General features: G+C 40.4%; 1 protein-coding gene across 1 annotated transcript in view; it reads right to left on the bottom strand.

Moving 5' to 3' along the window:
* fam155a (family with sequence similarity 155 member A) overlaps positions 1-22077 on the bottom strand; it is a 40658-nt gene that overhangs the window by 4864 nt on the left and 13717 nt on the right. The window contains exon 2 of the mRNA XM_038717426.1: positions 1704-1875. Coding sequence (XP_038573354.1) covers positions 1704-1875 — 172 coding nt within the window. The remainder of the gene's footprint in view (positions 1-1703; positions 1876-22077) is intronic.

The following is a 22077-nucleotide window of genomic DNA, read 5'->3' as shown; positions in this document are numbered from 1 at the left end:
ACTCTGGATTTCTTAACTTGCCAGCGTGTAAAAGGAGCTGTCACTGCACTCATCTGCACAGTGATAACTAGACTGCTGAGGGGAAAACCTCACTTAGCTCTCACCGAGCTAAAGCAGAGGGAGGGAGCAGCTGAAGGGTGATGACAGCAGATTTAGGACTGGCTAATCTCACATGGATTTATCTTCCTTTTAGACTAAAAATATATCAGGAATTAAGAAAGTAAATGAGCAAAACTCTTTATTTAAGGACATTAAAGGTTGCCATAATGGTACACTAAATACGTATGTCTCACCTCAGTTCACCCTCAGTTCACCTGCGCAGGTGATTCTACCTGATTAGTCAGGACTCAGGACTGTGTGACTCTACTGTTGGTTTTGTTGCTCCTGTGAGGGTGAAACTGACAACTTTATCATTCTTAATAGGAATGTATTAAAAGTATTAGGGTGGGGGGAATAAATTGCATTTTTCACTTTCTTTTTTAAAGCAAGACCCTGCCCAATATTTTTTAACTATATTTTTAATTGTGCCCTTCCCATACCTACAAATTAACTGTAACCTACTCCCCAATACCTGAAAAGATAGTACTGAGTTGGTACAACTCTTACACTATTACGAACTAAAGAGTTTGTGGCTTAATCTAGTGGAATAATAATTTTCCCAATAGCCACCAATACACACAAAAGAAGTGAAATTTCCAATTTTCTGTCAAACAAAAATAAATAAATATTTGAACAGCTCTCTATTTCAGAATAAATAGATAAATAAAACATAAACAAAGGGCTTGCAGATAGATGAAAGGCTTTACTTTACTTATCATAGGCCAATTTTATGATACATTTCACTTCAAAATGTTTTACTATAATTAAGACTAAAGTGAAGGAGGAAACGACTTAATCTAATATCCGTGATTCATAAACATCTATATTATGTGTTTTGGCTCGTTGACTGTGATGTGAAAACGCTCAAAAAGGATTGATGTCCTCTGCATATTATAAAGTGCATATTTATGACTCACAACGCATACTAAACCTTAAATCATTTGCGACTACTAAATACTTTTTTTTTATTCATCTCTCAAGGAAAGGCTGATATTTATAAGAGTAAAAATTTAAAAACCCTCTCCTTCTGTCACAAAAAAGTCAGACTACCCTGCCTTCGGCAAAAGGGAAACCCACATTACCCTCACCCCTTTCTGACTACCCTTCCCCCACTAATACTTTCTCTATTGCTCATACATTTGAAAACACCAGTGTGGTCGTCTGTTATGGTGCTCAGCTCTTCCAGATAACTTGTTTGTTGGCATCCAGCCAGCGTCTGGTCCTCTGAGGCAGAGTCCTTGGTGTGTACTACTGTATAAACTGCAGTAAATATTGAGAGACAGGCCAAATTCAATTAATCAATGCATTGTTAAAATGCCCTTGCCTGAGCTGGGGTGTGCTCAAACACACCACTAGATGTCATCAGAAAGCCTTCAGAAAAGCCTTGCTGTTTTCCTGGAGGAATACTGTCCAGTCAATATGGAAACACCCACTGTGGATAAATTAATACCGTGCATCGTTTTATAAAATGCTATTCATTAACATAAATTAAATGAGAAGGTTTTCTCTGAGGCGGTACAGAGTGCAAAGCCACACAAACACCTACACATGCAAACACGCAGGATGCGCTTATCAGTAAACAGGAAGTAACACTGGACAGTGACCTGTGCAGATGAAGCTGGGGCTGCCGCCGTGGATCAGGTCATCGTTATCGGGAAGGATGAACGGACAGCTCTGCTGGACCTCCAGGCAGTACTGATGGCACGGTACCCTCTTCTGACAGGACTGCTGGGTGGTGGGGAAATACTGAGCGCACAGCCAGGGCTTATAGGCCGTCTGAGGAGAAGGAAGAAGAAGAGAAGATGGCATTAATAGATGCTGGTTCACGATCCACTTGAGGATTGGTGAGTCAAAGTAGTTTGGCTCTACTGGGTCTCCATCTGTTGATAGTAGATTTGCACAAATCATTTGTCCATTTGTCATCCTAACACCTTGTTTTTTAAAGTGGTTGCCTGTATATCCAAACCACTGAGCATCAGATAAAACACCTTTCCAAAATGGATACTTAGCATTTAATGCATTAATGAAAGCCCAGGAGATATAAGTCAAGGCCAGTCTGTTAGCAGAGCCCCCACTGGGATCCTGGATCAATCTTACTGCAGAGCATAACAGAAAGTAAACCATGCCAAATACAGTAATGATTTGCTTATTTATGGGCTATGGATTATGAAAAGCTGCTGCAGCAACATGTTACAATAACTTTTACAATAATAAACATTAAAGACACTTTAACACCACACTACGGCTGCAACTAACAGTTATTTTTTAGATTTCATTTAATCTGATTTTAGATTTCATTTAATCTGCAGTTTATTTTCTTAAATTAATCCATTAATGTTTGATCTACAAAATGTCAGAAAACAGTGAAAAATGCACAGCCCATTTCCCAGAGAACTGTTCAAAACCCAAAGAGAGTTCATTTTCATATAAGAAAAGCACCAAATCCTCATATTTAAGAAGAAATTTCCTTGAATTAATCGATTCTCAAAATTGTTTAATTACTGTCAATCAACTAATCGTCTCAGCTCTACCACACAGCTATGAAGTAATTTGTCAAAACTCAAAAAGCCTTATAATCATATACTTTATGAACGTACAACAATGCAATTCAATAACCTCATTAAGTTTCTTTTCTCTTTCAAGTTTAATTTAATGTAGGTCAGGGTGCAAACCACAAGGGAGTTAATAAGATTTGAGCTCCTTTTTTTGGGGGGGGGCAATCTTTGCCATGCATTTCTATTTTTCTGTATCTTCATCATCATCCTGGATCATGTTTAAAAGGCTATCATTAATGTATGATTCATGCACAAGGGTGATTCATCACTAATTCACTTTAATAAAGATACCAGCCTCATGTTTGCTATTCTTGTGATCGCCGTAGAAGCACGGCGGTGCAATTTCATAAACGTCACTCATTTCTCTCAACTCAAAAATCAGAAAACACTAACTTTCTTGGTCCCACTCAGTCTACATGACGAATCACCACAATTCATTTAAAGGGGCATTATGGAGTTTCCAGCGGCCACTAGCGGTGCGGTTCTAACATTGCCACCAGGTGTGTGCTCGTACGCGTGCTCGCTTGAAGTCATGAGCGAGCATAATCCGAAACACAACCACTTTCATACAGAAATACCACAATAAACGCAGGAACACCAGCATGCAGGTTGCGGCTTTTCTCCAGATATGTTCAGGTTCTGTTACTTAAACGTTCCCGTCTCAGAGGCAGATGAACACCGGCACCGCATCAGCGCAGCAAGCCGCATATCGGCTTAATACTCCCGAAAAAAGGCAGAGTGACAGCGGCTATAGACAGACAGGGAGAACAGACAGAGCTGGAAACTCAGGTGAACTCCCACTGCAACGTTACAGTAATAGTTTTATCAGCTGAAGGTTGAACTAATCCACGCTCGTTACATGATCATGGTACATTTACTGCATTTAGCCAACGTGCTACATCGTTAGCTCGCCTGCTGCTTTCAGTAACTATCTTTACTATTTGTGAATCTGTCACCGGAAGCTCAGCAGTGTCAGCACAGTTACATGTACTGGATGATAATGAAACGGTTAGTGAGCTGGACTAAATATTATAATGAGATTGTGTCACACTTTATAGACCGCAGTCAGTAACTTTACTGTAACTAGTGATAGTGGACGGCTCTTCCTTCCTCTGGGTTGTTGTGACCGTTCTGTTGCAGTGTTTTATGTTATGTGGGTCACGTTAGTTACAGCGACAGAGAGGTGGAGAAGCTGTGTACCTGAGTATTGGTAAAACCACAATAAACAAACTGAATGTGACGAAGAAAACAGCGGCAGGTCCGAGCTATTGTAGCGTTAGCTGACTGCTCCTGGCTGCATCCCTATAGGCTACCTTTAGTAAACAAATCGCTCCACATTTGCTTTTGCCGTTACATACTTTCTTGCAGGCTAAAAACAGTGGTACACAGGATAGTGACATGGGTGGCGTTAGTTGGTGAAGTAACATGGAAAGCATATAACTTTGCACCGGATAACATTAGCAACTGCTCACCATTAGCCTGCGAGCTAATGCGACTTTCTCTGTGTTTCTCCAGCTTTACTAATGCTCACTTTGTTCTTACTCGACATCCTCTGAACCTGTTTGGTCTGATGGGCTTCAGCACATAAACCTTTATTGTTGTTTTGTATCTTTACTTATGGTGTAAGTGGACAGCATGTCGTTAGCTTTCGTGTTGTCGCTGTAGCCTGAGAGAGGCTCGGGAGCGCGCACAGAGCTGAATCCGACCCGGAGACCTCACATTAAAAGCAGAATAGTGGCTGATGCAAGCAAGTGAGTTTTGAGCCCATTGACAATAAGGCAATGACAATTTGATTTATTAAAATCAAAGACTTACATATAGCCCCTTTAAGATAAAGCACCAGGAGGCGTTGGTTATTTTTATGCAGCAAATGAGCTGCTAAACCCGCAGCTCATTTGCTGCTTGTCATCCTCTCTCTCTCTCTCTCTCTTTTTCCCCAACATTTCCTCTTCTCTCTTCAGGTGTACTATCAAAAATAAAGGCTAAAATCACCCCCCAAAAAAAGATAAAGCACAAAAACTTGTACAGCAAACAGGACCCACCTTTCCAACTGAGCTGAGTGTGAGAGTGAGTTTTTCCGATGTTAATGATACTGACAGCAAGGCTTGCAATAGCTTGAGTGAAAGCAACCTCTCATCGCTCCTTGTAGATCTTAATAGACCCCCTTTGGCAAGATTCGGCCCAACACCCTGTATCACCAACTATAGGAAGTGAGCTCCATCTAAGCCGTGGCATAGTTCTGCTGTAGTTCACTGCGAGGCAGAATGTAATAGAAAATGCAGACGAATGTGCATAAGGAGACAGATGGTGACATGTAATAGCCAAAGCCTCAGGCTTGGAAAGCTTAGCAAAACAAAATGAACCAAGGGCAAACCACAGACTGGATTCATTCTCATTTTTAGCTATTTCTTCATGTGCTTTTTACAGGGATTAACACCAAAGAAGGGAAATTACAGCTAAAAGCACAGACAATCCATCTTACAGAAACTGTAATCGGATTTGTTTAGAACCCCCTCCTGCTGCTGAAATCTCTACCAACCTGGTGGTACGGTCATCTGAACTCTGGCCGACAAACCGCTTACATGCGGGTCTGTGGTTTGCTTTTAAATGGGCAGCATGACCCTAAATGTATTTTAATAAAAAAAAGAGAGTTACAAGCACATAAAGTGCAACAACCCAAACTTTTAGATCAGAAGAGAAAGAAAAAGAAAATAAACATTTTATGTGACATGACCCCTTTTAAAATGTTTGAGTGTGACTGAAACTGGATTTTCGAGCCTATATAATAAATATTACATATATTTTTGATAACCAAACAAGCCCAAGTGTCTATAGCCATGCTAAAAGCGCTTTGAGACTGCAGTGGTGCTAAGGTCAGCATGCTAACATGCCCACAACAACCACTAACTTAGTGCTAATTAGCCACATTTGCTAGAGCTACGCTGCTAGTGCAGCTAAAAAGTCACCAATAACTAATAACACACCTTTGCATGTTTGCATTTATATTATATTCCTCCATTTTTGTAGTTTGTGGTTAACTACTGGTCAACATATATGCAGATATATATCTGTGATAGGCTAATGGCTAGTGATGTTGGCATATCCCATGCAGACTGTAGCAGTCTGTAAGTATTTGCTGCTATTTTAATACATTTTTCCCATTAGGTTTTGCCCAATATCAACATTACTCTGGTTCTTGATTAGAGGATCATTCAGAGCACCTGTTGCACAGGGTTTGGGGACTGACTCCTCGGCAGTGAGTGAATACAGCTGGGTGATTCACTCTGGGCAAATCAGGGTGTGACGACGCCCACTCTGGAAGGCATTAGAGGAGGAGCATACCTGCACACCTGGGGACTCTGGGGAAGCTTCTGGTATGTGTGCAAAATGCACGTTCACAGACAAAATCAACCTGTAGTGCTGTCCTTTGGGACCACCTGAGACCTCTTTGGCGGTCTCTTTTAAGTAATAGAGTATTCTAGACCTGAGTTCAGAGTGAGTATAGGGCCCTTAGTGCCTAAAGCAAGGCAGCCTTTGTGTCAAATGAGCAAATATTTCCTGCCCCACCATTACCTTGCCAGCAGGCCCGCATGTTTGTTTTCATTTAAAACCCCTTTCCCATTTGTTTTTAAACCTTATTAAAGAGGCATTTTCTTTCATTAAAATACTTGTGAGACTTATTCTTGGAGGGTATTTTGTCTTTCATTTATTTGGTTGAGAACTGGGCTTCAGGCACTTTTCCCCTGAGGCCTGCAGAACCTGGCCTGTTTAGGTTTGGGTACCATCATCTGTTAGATGGCGCATGTTCTGTCTCATGTTAGTATGGCAAGTCATACAGCAAAGCAGTGCATTCAAAGTTACTCTATTGTCAACCTCAGCAACTTGGACTGCTTGCTTGGCAGACGCAGCTCCTGTCGGTCTCCTATGACCACATGGCAGCACAATATGTCACCTATTGTCGTGCAGAAGTCAGTTATACATACAAGGGAAAAGTCTTGCCATTAAATAATACAAGAAATGTGCCGCTATTAAGTGATCAAAAGTGTTAAGTCATTTGACTACCTGACACTTTCAAGTAATAGGGGTGCAAAAGTCATGAATCACAGACAAAACAAACCATTAGCGGCAATCAGGTAATTACCAAGTGGGATAATAATATGTTCAGCATTAAGAGAGTTTTACACACATAAGGAATATTTTTTCCATTTCTTTATAAATCAAATATTGCTGACTAAATAAGCAACAAGCAATTCTTGGCTATAACTAAGAGTTGAACACACAAACTCGGCACCTACACGTCTGGTCTGATTGAAAGTGATTAAACAGTCCTAATGGTGCACTGAAACACATAACATCTTGTTTTTCCCAGCTGTGTGCTGCCTACTTCAAACCAGTGAGAAAGAAACCACGAACAGAAATGAAGAAATCTCTCCAAATGGTTCAGACTTTGGCCAAAAATATTGAATACATGTAGGATTCCATTGTTGGTAGTTAGAAGATCATGGAGAAAATAGGTTTTAGCGCCTTTTTAAAAAAAAAATTTAAGTAATAATATGAGAACTAGAAAATAAACTTTTTAGTCTGTCACAGAATTAAGTCAACCTGTCATGGGAATTATTGGTTTTACATTTGTTGCTAAAGTTTAGCAGTGATGTTTCTGTAGGTGGCATGATAGCCACCTACAGAAACATCAAGCCCTATAGAGAAAGATATCAAAGAAGAGAACACACTGCACACACAGTTAATTATCCCCTGTGTTATTTAACCACAGAGGATCATCTATAGCTTGGAGGTGGCATACTTAACTGCCTTTTGTGGTTTTAAATTGTCATGGATGTTTGGTTAAATTACACCCAGGGCCTCCACAAGGCTGAAAAGGTAAAGCGTCTGCCCCTCCTCCAACCTCCACTGCACTTTCAAATGCTGAGAAATCACATTGGGGTCTGATTTGTGTCCTGTTTAGACCAACATACAAAGATAACACTGCACAGGCAATTATAATAATCAGATTATGGGGATGAGAACAGTGTGGACCTGAATGCTTTGTAAAATCAAATATATTCCGCACATACATGACTTCATGTTGATACAGTATGTGTGTGGAATAAACTGTACTGTAGGGGTTAAATCCTCTCACCTGTTTCCAGGAAATACACTCAACCTTCAAAAAGAAAAAAAAGGTCAACACTGGTTTTACTGCCTAGCTGGGAGATCTGTCTCCAATTTAATACAGGTTATACCTGTGAAGCAGGACTAACAAATGATTTTCTGTGGATGTTCTGTCATAATAAACATATTTATTCAAACCGTAGTGACTAAACCTATTTATATATATATATATATATATATATATATATATATATATATATATATACATACATACATACATACATACATACACACACACACACACACACACACACACACACACACACACACACACACACACACACACACACACACACTTTTTATTATTTATTTATTTTTTGCATGTTAAAGGGTAATTTGGATAAATCACTCTGAGAGTTTAATTCCCATGAACCTCTGCTTTTGTCAGCAGCAGATAAAATCACTCCCATCACTGATTACATGTGTTAGGAGTTCAGGGTATGTCGAAGGTGTTAAAGCCACGAGTGAGGATTTTCAGGACTTCCTGTCTGCGAAAATGGCTGCTGTTTAATTTGCGATGATTTAGCATAAATTCTTGCCAGCGGTGAGATAATCCGTCTAGGGATGCTGCTGCTGCTATCAAAAGAGAACCAAAACAATACCATCGCAGTCAGAACGGAAATCTGGGTCCTCCTGAAGATGTGTGCTGGCAGTTGCCAAGGTAACTGCTTTTTCTGCTTTTCATTAGAGCTCAATGGGTACTGCCCTGCTCTCTGTTGGTTTTCTGTTTGTGTGCACGTTTTTAAGCGTGCATTCAGCCCTGTGTGCGTGCATGTGCTCAGCGTGAAAAGGGAAGCGTATGAGAGCAAATTGAGTTAGTCAGGAAGCAGGCCTGGAGTCTGATTTGATCAGTCTAATGTGTGATCAGTGTGAATGGGAACCTGGCACTCAAAAAGCCTCTGTCGCCATGCAGCTTAGTCTGCTTCAAACAATGTACTGAAGCCCAGAGACACAGACAGGAAAGACACCAAGCTGCCAACCCTTTCCACCAGGGCTTTGTGCCTGCAACTGATTTCAGCCCCGGCCTGGCCGTTAGTACACACAGCATATCACCCCTCCCATCCCGCTTAGGTGTTACATTGGCCAACACTTGAATTATTATAATTTCACAGATATTAAATCAAGGAGAAGGTGGTCATGATTATTTGGATAGGTACAGTTACGTAGAGAAAATACACCAAGAAGATGTTGTCTGCCAGTGCTTACATGCAACTCCTATGAAGCCTAAAAATTCAAACGCTGACGCTAGCAGATAAGTGTCAGCAACACAGGCATCTGAATTTCACCACAATGATTGCTATTATACATGAGGGGTGGGTGTGTGTGTGTGTGTGTGTGTGTGTGTGTCCACCAACATAAAGCTGACACATCAGGTGGTCTTACTATTAATGTGATTATTAATATTAACTATTAATACTATTAATGTTATCCACGTTTTCTGCTCAGAAAATGAAAGCTAGTTAGCCTAGCTTGAGTGGAGACAAGTTATGTATGCATAGAACCGTTAGCACTGATTCCCACCGGACAATACTTTTTATTCACGTTATCTAAACACCTGCTGAGACACCAGAAGCTCCCCCACACACGCAGTGTTGTTTTCGTTACAAATAATAGAAGCTAGTTTAAGCAGTCTTTCTTTCATGGTTCCAGATGTGGGGATGCCAAATGACCGGGCTGATTGAACACACTTAAAACTCTGAGAAATGAGTAGTTCTGTAACCTTTTGTATGCTCTTTGTACATTACTCCATAATTTGAAGGTTGGTCAGCTAACAAGCAACAATGCCACATTGTACTAATCAAATTACCAGTACTCAGAACCAAAAATTCAAGCCCCCAGGAGAACACTAATACAGGGCTGCTATTACTGCAAAAAGTTAGTACAATATATTTCATCTTTTTGGTAAATGCTAGAAATTGCAATATGGCCTTGAACAATTTTTCAAATTGCAGGTGCAATATTTGTTAAAGGCAAAATGTGTCAAAATACCATTTTTATATTAAATGTTATGCTGCAGAAATGTCCTAGCCTACACATCATTTTCAGACATAAGAAAACATCCTTGCAAAAATCACATTAATTAAAATGTGTTTTTCAATAAAAAAATTTTGAATAATCATGGAAAAATTATCATTCCCTCCAATACTGATATATCAGTCAAACTAATCGCAATTAGATTTATTTTATTTTCTTTTACAGCGTTCAGCCCTAGTAAATACAAATAGAACAAAATAACTACACAAATTAAAACAAACACCAAGGTTTCTTTTTCGGATTTTTGTGAATTTTAAATGCTTATGTGCTCCTATGTCGTGTTTCTGTCCAGCACATAAAATAATCGGCAGGTTGGAAAAGTGTGCATCTGATGCCTTCGGGGGTTGGGGGGGCTGCTGCTGCTGCTGCTGCTGCTGCTGCTGCTGCTGCCACCTGTGTGCTGTCATGAAGCATGCATCAATCTGAGAGCGGAAAAACATTTTCAAATCAAATAGTGGAGAGGCCGCGTCTCAACGGTGAGTGTGGGGGTGGGGGGTGTCGCACTGTTTCATAATCTACTGATGTTGCAAACAGCAGCTAGTGAGCTGTTCTACATGTGAAAGGATGAGGAGAATTACTGAGCTATTTGAGTGCTCAATGCAATAAATTAGCAGCCACAGAGAGAAATTCATGATGTAATGAGATGACCCTTGTTTAAAACTACAAAGACTTTCTCTCTGCTTTGCTTCGGGGGGGATCCACAGCTCAGCTTAGATGGATAACGTACCCCGCTGTAAATTTTGTGTTGTAAAAGCGGGTCAGCTTTGGTCATTCCAGCAGCTCACAGGCAGCGGCTGTTTCAGGCTGACAGCTCCTGTAAATCTGTCATGCAAAGCAGCTCTTCCTCCATTCTGCTTCGCCCTGGCGCAGGGCTTCCCCTCACCATTCAAATTCACATGCCTGTCATCTGACACAGATGACTGTGGGAGAACCTGACAAGAGGAACCACTGAGCAGCAGAGGGAATATCAGTATTTGCTCAATATTCATTCAATAGGATCATTGTTGTCTTTAACGATGAGAATTTTTCCTGTTTGAGACTCAGTTCACAACCTGGACAAAGAACTAACATGACTCCTAAGCAGCTGCTGCAACATAAAATGATAGAAGGAAACAACAACCAAGGCTTTCCTAATCCACTTTCATCTGTTACAAAACTTCAATCACCTGCTAAGATTTTAAAAACTGATTCCAAAAGTTTCTGCTTTTTTTGTATCAAATGATAACAAAGCAAAAATTGGAGACATAATTGGAAGTTGTGCTTCCACTGATGCTGAGAATAATTGATTTAAAAGTAATTGCAAAAAATTGGAGGCAAAAAAGGAAAACAAAGTATAGAAAAATGAAAAGAATTAGTAATGTTGCAGCACGTCCTCATGAGAAAAACAGACCTGTAGGTCGATTATGCAGTAACTTATTACGACCCATATTTTTGTGTTCTTGTTAGGCCACGAACTCTAGTGGCCTAGTGGAAATCAGGTGACGAAGAGTGACAAAGTCCACGTAAGGAGGTGGTGGGCTGGATGGATTTGTTAAGGAAACTAAAGACTTTTACCCAGGAGAGTAACATATTTCAAATGTTTAGTAGTTGACTTACATAATACTAATTACATACTTATTTTAACCCAAACCACAATCTTTTCTTAAACCTAACCCAGTAGTTATGTTGCCTAAACCTTACCAAACTACAACCGCATAACAACTATTACGTGTTAATTGTCACTGTGGCATAAAGTACTTAAGGTCAGCTACGCTTGTCGCTCGACTGATACTTGACAACTTGTTTTTGTTTTGGACTCTTGATAATCAACATATTTTCATGTTTAGGTAAGAGGACTTGTTGTGTCAACATTAAAACATTGACTAAATACATTAGCTGTGCTCCTTTAAAAAAAAATAAAAATAGTAATTTAGTAATCTTGTGTACCGCTGCCACGATCGCTTAGTTTGTTTGCATTATTGTGTAACCCAATACCAAAATCACACGATAACAAACTAACCGACCGATGCAGCGGCTTTGACGAGAGCGATATAGTGACTGTTTCTGGTTAAACAAAAAGGTCGCTTTTAAAGGTCCATCCCTGTAGGATCCATTTTCAGTGTTGTCAGACACTTGTACTGTCAATCTGAGCCTGTGAGTGGCAAAAACAAGCATTTCAGTGGACGTACTTTGACAGGGCGCAATTGCCCGCAAGGATTACGTTGCAGCCCTGTTTCGCTGCTGCCAAGTGCGGCGCTCGCTCAGTACTCAGTGTTTCCTCTATATGCATTCAGCAGCGGCAGTGCGACCGCCACTACTAAATATTCCCACGATCATTAAACTATGCACACAAATGTTTTCACTGGCACACTCTCCTCGTTCTATGCGGAACATACATGACAGATGGTGTTATAAGAGCAGCGTAACTCTGAAGCGGGAGGTGCGTAGCGAGTGTGTCAGCTTCTCAAGACCAAGAAGTCTGTTGTTTCCCACCTGCTGGAAAAGTGAAGCCGGTTAGCGCTAAGTTAGCTAACATCTCCCCTTAAGACTGCCCAGCTGAGCAGCTTCTACAGCAGCTACACAGCTGCTATGTAACTTAACATTAGCTCATTTTATAGAAAGTAACTGGAAGCTGTATTTTATTACTGCCTACTTGTCCAATGTTGAGAACATCAGGTACAAACTTAGACTAAACTGACATAGCATGCAGCTCTGTCCTGTACAGACTGATTAAAACTAGTTTTCAGTCCTTGGAAAAGTGGTTTTGGAAAAGAGAGGACGGGGGTGACTGGAGGAGCTGAGGTTAGTAAAGCTAATTAGTGATGCAAACTAGTCCTTTTAAGCTAATGGGGAGACATTTCTTTTTGGATTTTAATGTGCAAAATGTGCACAATGTAATGTAAAATGCAATGTAAAATGTGCTGTTTGCTGGACCAATTTCAAAAAATGTTGTCCCAATTATATTTAGTTTCTTTGCAATTTCTACCCATTTCAATGGATACATGCATAGCATGGCATGAATATGAATATTGATGCTGCATATTAGTCTAAACTTCATCCAAAAATTTGGTGGACACCTTAAACCAGCAGTAATTTTTTTTGTTATGTTTGCTAAGCTGAGCTAGCTTCATATCTATCTTATGATATAACATGTTAATTTATGAGCTTTAGAAGCGGGACTGTGCAAGGCATTCCAAATGCTTTTAGTAAAATGTGTCTAATGTAATAACAATGATGCAGTACCAAAACAAGACATGAAACTACTCAGCCAATTAGGATGACCAGACGAGCAGTTGTCCCGACCCCTTTCCGGTTTGTCCGGAAAATTAGACCTAACATGAGTTTTGATTATATCCTAATTAAACATAGCCTACTGATCGTTGTATAGTTCTCTCGCTCCAGTGGGGTTGCAGGTTATCTGGACATTTTGTCAACAGCGTTGTTATATCTACAAAGTAGGCTAACACTTGTTGTGCTCTTTTCCCATTTTTGTTTTGTTGTGATTAGTGGAATTTAGCGGAAATTAGCGGAGAGATCTGACACGTCAGATGTGACACTGCACTGATGACATGAATAAAATAAATATAAAAATTATATCCACAGCTGTGTTTTTCCTATTAACAGACAGGTGACTTCATGAACAAAATAATTAATTTAAGCATTGTGTTTTGATTTTCACGTGTGTTAATGTTCATTGACACTCAATGTACCGGTAGCCAGACCCCCCCCCGTCCCGAATCTCACCCATTCTCATCTGGTCACCCTACAGCCAATAGCTTCCATCCCTGAACTACGCTTCACAAATAGCTAAAGCTCCAAGATAACTGTATTCATGTTGGTTTAAGCTCCCGGGTATGTAAAAACTTTAAGTCAACATGCCAGCTAAGTATCAGCACTCTCTTCACAGCAGGACGGTGTTGTCACACAGACACAGCAGCTATAAAGTGGAATGACAGGGACGGCTATAAAAAGCATATGAGTCAGCTGCAGAGTGAGATCCCAGTTAGAAGCTGAATGACACAGATCATTACCACTCACACAAATCACGGCTGCGGTGGAACAGCGGCTCACACACTACCTGTACTATTTTCAGCAGCATTTCTTAGTTTGATGAGAGGAATTCGTTTGAGCACCGTAATGTACTGAGCATGCAAAATATTAAACCGGGATCCCTGAAACTAAATCCCCAGAAATAAGGACTTTTTTTTTTTCGATGGAACTCAAGATGGGGCCACCTGGTCTGTTTCATGATTAGGTGCTCCAAAATTGAAAGAGCATTTTCAGATATTACACACGCACAACAACAACAAAAAAAAACGTACTCAATCCTGACAAAATGTTGTTGACAGGACTTTGATGCACTCACAACTTAAATCTCAGTGGCTGCCTCGGGTCAGTGACGCAACCCTCGGATAATCCAGCAGGATGGGGATGCATACGGGTGTCTGTCTTCCTGCATTGATGTCTGCACTTATTACATCCCGGTCCCCAGTGATGTAACTTATCCAGGCGCTGTATCTGTGCTTCTGGAAAATGACACACTCAGGCAGAGCGTTCTCATCAAATAATATGGTTTGCAATTCAGTGCAACCCTTGTTTTTGTACGATCACACTGTCATCTTCTACCAACAAGTGCTCCCTCGAACAAATGGGGTCACAGAAGGGCTGCAGTGGAGGACTACAAATTTCAGTGAGCTTAAAATGGCTTCACATGTCAGGTTATTTTCTGAATAAGATTCTGCCAAGCAATGGCCTGAGGGTTGGAAACTGGAAGGGGAACTCAGTCCTAGCTATAGTTACTGCTAAGATAAATGACACGTCTGACACAGCAAGGCTGACTGACTTGACACTCCACATAGTGAGAAACGAGCACAGACATGATAAGATTCTGGAAAGTGTCAACATAAATACAGATCAAATTCACAGATCTATTCAATATTATCAGAGCTAGTTGTTTAATAGTTAAATTGCACTGTCCAAAATGCAACAGGACACTGAGCATATTTAAAGTTAAAATCCTCAGCGTCTACAGTAGGGGATTGCGATATAGTCTACTATAATCTTAATTGTTTTAACGATGTTTGAGCAGAAACTATCGAGTAGGCTACATCACACACATTGCAAAAAACTGGGTTATGCATGCAGTAGCCTACACGTGTGCCGGAGTGAATCAAGGAATAACTGCTAAAAAAAATTAATGAGAAAGTGAGTGAACGGCGCCAGGAGATAAAACACTGACGCCACCGGCCTCGCCGTCTAATATGTCATTTAGACAAATTTTCGCTTGAATCACTGGACGTGGATCAACCTCACTCGCATGGAGCTGGTTGTTGCCGTCAAAAGACCACGAACTAACCAACGCACGGATTATCAAGAATTTGAAAAGCTTCGGGAGTCAGCTGTCCAAAACAGACCTGAACGAGCCAAGGTACCAGCACAAAAGCACCCTCTGGTTCAGACGCCGCGACAGTGATGATGACCGAATCAAAGCCACTAAGACAACAGCTATGACAGAAGTAAGGGCTAAAATATACAGTAGCTATTAGTGATAGACGTCAATGCTAACTCTGGGGCTAATGGTACGTTCCAGTTGTACTCAGAAATTTCAACTGGAACGCCCCCATACGTCGGATTTCTGACTGGGAAAGTCAGGGGAACCCCATGAACCCTGACCAAAATCCCCCCCCAAAAAAATCCCAGAAAATATCTAGATATATTGTCAATTTCACACACGCCTAATCTACACTATTTTTCACAAGTTCCCAAATAAGTGATCTCTAAGTTTTTTTTTATGAAGTGGTTGTGAAACACATGCTCCACAATACTTAACCTACAGTGTTTTTTTTCAAGTCGACATTTTGTTTCAATAGCTCAGGTTTGTAACACTAATCAAAACTCATTTATTTGTGCTACAAAATAAAAGTTCACAAAGCAGAAAAGAACACAAACACCAACAAAATGCTCCGAGCCATGTCAATTCTGAGAAGCAAACACGTCTGAAAGGGCAATGTGTAAAGGTGAAAACCGTAAACGGGGGGCCTTGATTAGTGATCCATCAGTCATATTGACGGGCTTCCAGAGCCTGTGGTGTTTTAGCTTTTTAAATTGCTGCTAAAACATAGTTTAGTGAAACAAGTGAAATTTCAAATGTAGATCAAATAGGCCTAAAAGCTGTCATTTTATTACTGTACAATGTAGATAATTCTTTGACTCAGCTGTTCGTAGTATATTAGCACTGTTAGCGAATTACATAAACTAGCTACTTAGGCCAAGGGTAGGTTTTTGGTATTTTGTAGGGGTTTCAACAAAGATACGCTGAACAAAATTATAAATGCCACACTTTTTGTTTTGGCCCCATTCATCATGAGCTGAACTCAAAAATCTAAGACTTTTTCTATGTACACAAAAGGCCTGTTTCTCTCAAATTATTCCCAAATCTGTCAAAATCTGTGTTAGCACTTCTCCTTTGCCCGAGATAATCCATCCACCTCACAGGTGTGGCACATCAAGATGTTGATCAGACAGCATGGGTTTGAAAAGGTGTGCCTTAGGCTGGCTACAATAAAAGGGCACTCGAAAATGTGCAGTTCCATCACACAGCACAATGCCGCAGATGTCGCAAGTTTTGAGGGACTGTGCAATTGGCATGCTGACTGCAGGAATGTCCACCAGAGATGTTGCCTGTGAATTGAATGTTCATTTCTCTACCATAAATGGTCTCCAAATGCATTTCAGAGAATTTGCCAGTACATCCAACTGGCCTCTCAACCGCAGACCATGTAACCCCCCAGCCCGGGACCTCCGCATCCAGCACCTTCACCTCCAAGATTGTCTGAGACCAGCCACCCGGACAGCTGCTGCAACAATCGGTTTACATAACCAAAGAATTTCTGCACAAACGGTCAGGAACCATCTCATGGGCGCCCATCTGCATGCTCGTCGTCCTCACAGTACAGTGAAACTGCACATTTTCGAGTGGCCTTTTATTGTGGCCAGCTTAAGGCACACCTGTGCAATACCCATGCTGTCTGATCAGCATCTTGATATACCACACCTGTGAGATGGATGGATTATCTTGGCAAAGGAGAAGTGCTCACTAACACAGATTTTGACAGATTTGTGAACAATATTTGAGAGAAATAGGCCTTTTGTGTTCATAGAGAAAGTCTTAGATGTTTGAGTTCAGCTCATGATGAATGGGGGCAAAAACATAATTTTGTTCAGTGTATATTTAGTCACAAAACAGCATTGTGAGACTTAGTGATACATCAATAGTATTGACAAGCTTCCAGTAACCCCGAACAGTTTAACTGGAAATGCCCTGCAGAGTACACAGCATTATGGGACGTCTGAGCAAGAGGTCTGACTGACAATGGACATGGAGGGTTGGATTCACCTATCAGGATATCGCATCCATTTCCCTGAACCATGTCTTGTAGATTAGTTCTGAGGAAAACATTGTCATGAATGTATATGGTAGGATTTGTTTTCAGCCTGGTCTGGCATGCAGGCGCAACACTGAATTGGATGGATTTCAAAACAGGTAGATCTGAGAATTGCCTTTCCACTGATGTAAAAATCCTATTGACGGTGGGAAACAACCCCAATTTCCAGTAGATGCGAATTTGTTTCGCAGGTTTGGTTTCATGTTGAGTAGATTAAGCAGTGCTCTGATCGCAGGATCCCTCTTGGCTCAGTTCCAGCTCTGCAGCTCTGTTCTCCGAAGGTTTAAAGAATTCATTTTCAGCTGGATCAGAGCTCTGGGAGGCTGCTGAATAGGTCAGGGTGGCTCTGCTTTCTCTATCGATGTAGAGCCTGCTGACTGCAGGAGGCTTGACCTAAGCCCAGTACATATTGACTGAACAACTCTGAGATGTCGCTCCATGATAAACACAGCCGAAAAATGCTGAGTGGGGGCTTTGACACAAACCAAAACAAACTGGACTGAGCTCAGCTGTACTGTTAGTATTTGCTCACTTAAAATACATATAACTATCAGCCCCCGTTCATCCTCAACTCAACCCTGTTTGTGTGTAAGCTACTTCACCAGATTACACTGGAGAACTGGAAACCTAAATTCAAAGTGGACAACACATCATAGCACCATAGCGTGAGCACCAAACTGATGCAATAACATGGCGCAAAAGTACACATTCATCCTTTTCTGACTGATTTGGGTTTGCACTGGTGTTTTTAGCTAATCTTTTACCTGAGGTCATATTCGACCTCACTTCGGTATTAGTTAGTTCTACTTCTTAGAGTTCTGAGTTTCAGTGGTGGCAGCAATATTCTGATACTTCAGTTAAGTAAAAGTCGAAATACCACATTGTAAAAATACTTTTACAAGTAAAAGTCCTGCATTCAAAATGACTTGAGTAAAAATATCACCAGCAAAATTTACTTTAACATCAAAAGTACAAGTACCTGGCCTCTTTGTGTTAAAGTGTGAGTGTTAAATAATTGAGGCCCAAAGTTTATATTTTTTAACGTATGCAGATCATCTGTGAGCACGAGCTATTTTCTTCTGCAACAAGATAAAACAATATCTTATTTTTATTAATTTTCTTGACTTTCCAATAAAAGTATAAAGTAGCAGAAAATTTAAATACTGAAGTATCGTACAAGTACCCTAACCTTTTAGCAAAGAATCTTTCTGTATTTGTCAAATGTCAGACTGTGAAAACTGTTAGATAAATGCAGTCTTAATTCTATATATTATATATAATTTCAGTTTTGTGTACAACAAGTCAACATTCTTTACTGCTTACCGTTATAGAAAATGATTACGACTGAAACAGTTTTGAGCATGTCAGTTCTGTTTTGAGACTTGAATAAATGGGAACCTTTCCTTCAAGACAAAAAGAAGGGCAAATTAGTTTGTACCAGTTGCATAATGCAGCTTTGTATCAACCTGTTTGAGATTAACAACAGTGGACATGATGCAGCTTTTATTTACAACAGAACAGAGTTATTTGGAAGATTTAAATGAAGAAAATGGTATTAAAAGTGCCAAAGTGATTTACAGCGGCTCTGACAAAGACACGCTGGGTTCAGGCGGGGACCGGAGAGGTGTCAAGCTGGAGAGAAGCGAGAGGGAGGTCAGGCATCAGAGAGGCAACAGCGTGAAGAGAATATTTTCACATCTAACTCTGTGAATTAAGGATTTATTTATAATAAAGAGTTGGTGATTGTTAGAACAGTGGAAAGACTAACCACAACAGGTGAGTTTTATTGCGTTGCTGTCAAGTTTAAATAAAGTCTGTTTTGTGATGAGTTAACAAGTTCAGTCAACTTCTGTTTGATATGGAAACCATGTGTAGATTATATGTATTTCATTTCTTGACATTTTGTGAGTTTATTTTGTTTCTTAGAGACTAAAAAAGCCATAAGAGCTTGTGTAACATGGCAAACTTGCTGCTCGCACACATCTCCCAGATGAAACAACTTGGACTATGGCCTCTCGAAACACAAGTGGCATTACAACACAGGACAGGGCTAGCTGGTTAGCATGCTAACTTCAGTAGACATCTGTGCAACACAATAGACTTTTTCTTACATATTGTACCTTTTAAAACATTGAAAAATTAAAATAGCAACAGATTACACATGTAAATGCACATTCTTATCTTGAGACGTACTCATACATTTGGGAACATGTTAAAATAAGAATATATAAGAATAGATTCATGTTGTCGTATCATTCACTGTATGTGCTGACCCTCTGCGCTTTGGTCTCTTCAAAAAACAACATATGAGGGGAATTCACGATTTAATCACAAGGTAAATACTGTAAATGAAATTATTACCGGCAAAGTGTTGGAGGTAATGACAGTGAGGAAATGAGGAGGAACGACTGGCCAGAGCAGGGAGAGCAATCAGCGTGTGGATTTATTTGCTTGAAAGGGAGTGAACATGTGAAAGGTCACTGTGTGAGCGATGGAGGGCAGATAACTGCGGTCAAGACTGCCATCCTTATATAACAGTGTCGGTGTTAACATTCAGCTCAGGCACGGCCTAAGAAAGAGTGAGGGTGTCATCACCGTTCTTTCAGGAAACCAGAACAAGGAACTGTCGCGCCTGTAACATTTTGAAAGTGCTGATGAATATGGGAACAAAACTTGAATAAAATAATGAAGTACCACACGGTTGTTGAAGACATTTACTCTTTGCCTGTCAAGAGAACAAGGCTAAGTCTATAGTCATGCTAGCAGCCCTCAGGCTGTACGCTTTGCTATTGAGCTAAATGCTAACGCCAGCACGGCACCATGCTCACAGTGACAATGCTAACGTGCTGCTGTTTAATTTTTACCATGCTCACCATTTGAGTTTAGCATGTTAGCACGCTAACATTTGCTAATTAGCTATTCAAACCAGTGAGAGGAACAAACAGAAGTCTCATGTGAAATGACCAAAACTGTATATAAATATATGCTATGTATATATATATATATATCATGTTCATGTTGGATCCTATCAGTCATAGTGAGACAGTGAGAGGTGATAGAGAAAATAAGCGCCTCAAGTGTTACCTGTCGAAAAATATTACACATGACAGGTCGTCCTCCCATCCCTCGGTAGGCAGAGGTATGATCACATTATCCCATTTAAGGTGGGACACGCCGTCTTCCCGCATCATTTATTTCCCAAAGAATATGCCTAACTCTTTCAGGTGCCGGTTAAATGAAAGGAATAAGTGGAAATCACGGCCACAATTCATGCGAGCTATCACGGGGCTCAGAATAAGGTGGATTGGACAAATTAAAACCTGCTGGTGGTGCTACAGGAAAGGTCAGGAGTCTAAAAGCAGTAGAGCTTAAACATTAAACCAATGGATCTGCTGTAAGTTTGGAATAAAACCTGTAGTATGGTATGTAGAGCTCTGGTATATTATACTTCAGAGATGTCACTAAAGCGATTCAGGATTGAATGATTAATGTACAAGGTTAAAAAATAGAAGTTAAACAGCCAAGAGGCCTCCAGTGCCGCCCACCAGCTCCTGCGATGATACACCCCCTCGTCCTCCATCTCCCCCATCTTGACGGTCAACAGCCTTGAAAACCAAACTCCCCACATCACTAAGAACTTTCCTGATATCTCGGAGCCATATTAGGGCTGTTTTTGAGCGTGAAAGAGATACAGACTAGGATCAAGCGCTCCCATGTAAAATCTACTGTTATAACAGAGCTGAGAACTGTTGAAGGGATGGGAGAGGGGGCCCTCGGTGTGTCCTCAAACGGCAGCAGAGCAGCTCTCAACTCAGGTGGCCACTTGGCAGATCAGATGTGAAGATTTGGAGGAGAGGTCACACCGGAGCAACATCAGCACTGTGGGTGTACCAGGTGGCTGTGATAATTGTTTGCCATCCTCTCTGTCCTGTATTTTCCTGCCGCTCTCTCAGACATCACTGCCAACCACAAACCCTATCGGCCGGACAAGAACGTTGATATTTGACCATTCTGCAAAACCATGAACACATTCAATAACGTTAGTTTTACATCATTCACACTCTTAATTTAGAAACTAGAATTGGAGTAATTTACATTTTCCACTTTCCCTAAAAACAAATTGGGATAATCAATCTTCTCTACAAATTACAAGACATTATCTTACAGAATGAGTTATCAAACAGAACATAAAAGAACCGGTGCAAATAATTATTAAATAAATAAATAAAACATTCTGCCAGTTGAAATACCTAATGTCTACACAGCGTGAATACAGAATGCAGGTTTTTGATAAATGTTCAGTTAATTTTCAAGGAAACACAAGGACTGGCGAAGCTAATTGTGTGGCCCTACTTTGTATTTAGTGCTAATGTTGGAATATATTAGCACTAAGCTGAGATGGTAAACATTATCATCCACGTTAGCATGCTGACAGCAGCATTTAGCCGCACAGAGCTGCTTGAATGGCATTTGTTTATAGAAAGTGCAGCATCTGGCTAGCCAAGATGGAGATGTGCCCTATAGTGACGTTTAAAAATTAATACGCCAGTAGAACATGTCAATATTTACTGTAGGTACAAATACAACTGTCTGGACTCTGAAATGCTGAAGGAGTGGTTTGATACTTTTTTCCGACAGTAAAAACATTTCACTACTAGATTTTTAACCATAAAGTCCTTAATTAACATAAAGCAAAACAAAGGCAAAATTAAATAAAAATACAACTTTGATTGCTTACAGTTTCATCTTTTCTCTTTTGCAAGATAAGCTTGATACCACAGGTAAAGAGGGATGTT

The sequence above is a fragment of the Micropterus salmoides genome, unplaced genomic scaffold, assembly GCF_014851395.1.
Source record: "Micropterus salmoides isolate LMB-PRFRI ecotype aquatic unplaced genomic scaffold, ASM1485139v1 Ms_hic_scaffold_1, whole genome shotgun sequence".
Classification (NCBI taxonomy): Eukaryota; Metazoa; Chordata; class Actinopteri; order Centrarchiformes; family Centrarchidae; genus Micropterus; species Micropterus salmoides.
The sequence above is the reverse complement of the archived record's forward strand: the minus strand, read 5'-3'. Positions and strand labels throughout refer to the sequence as shown.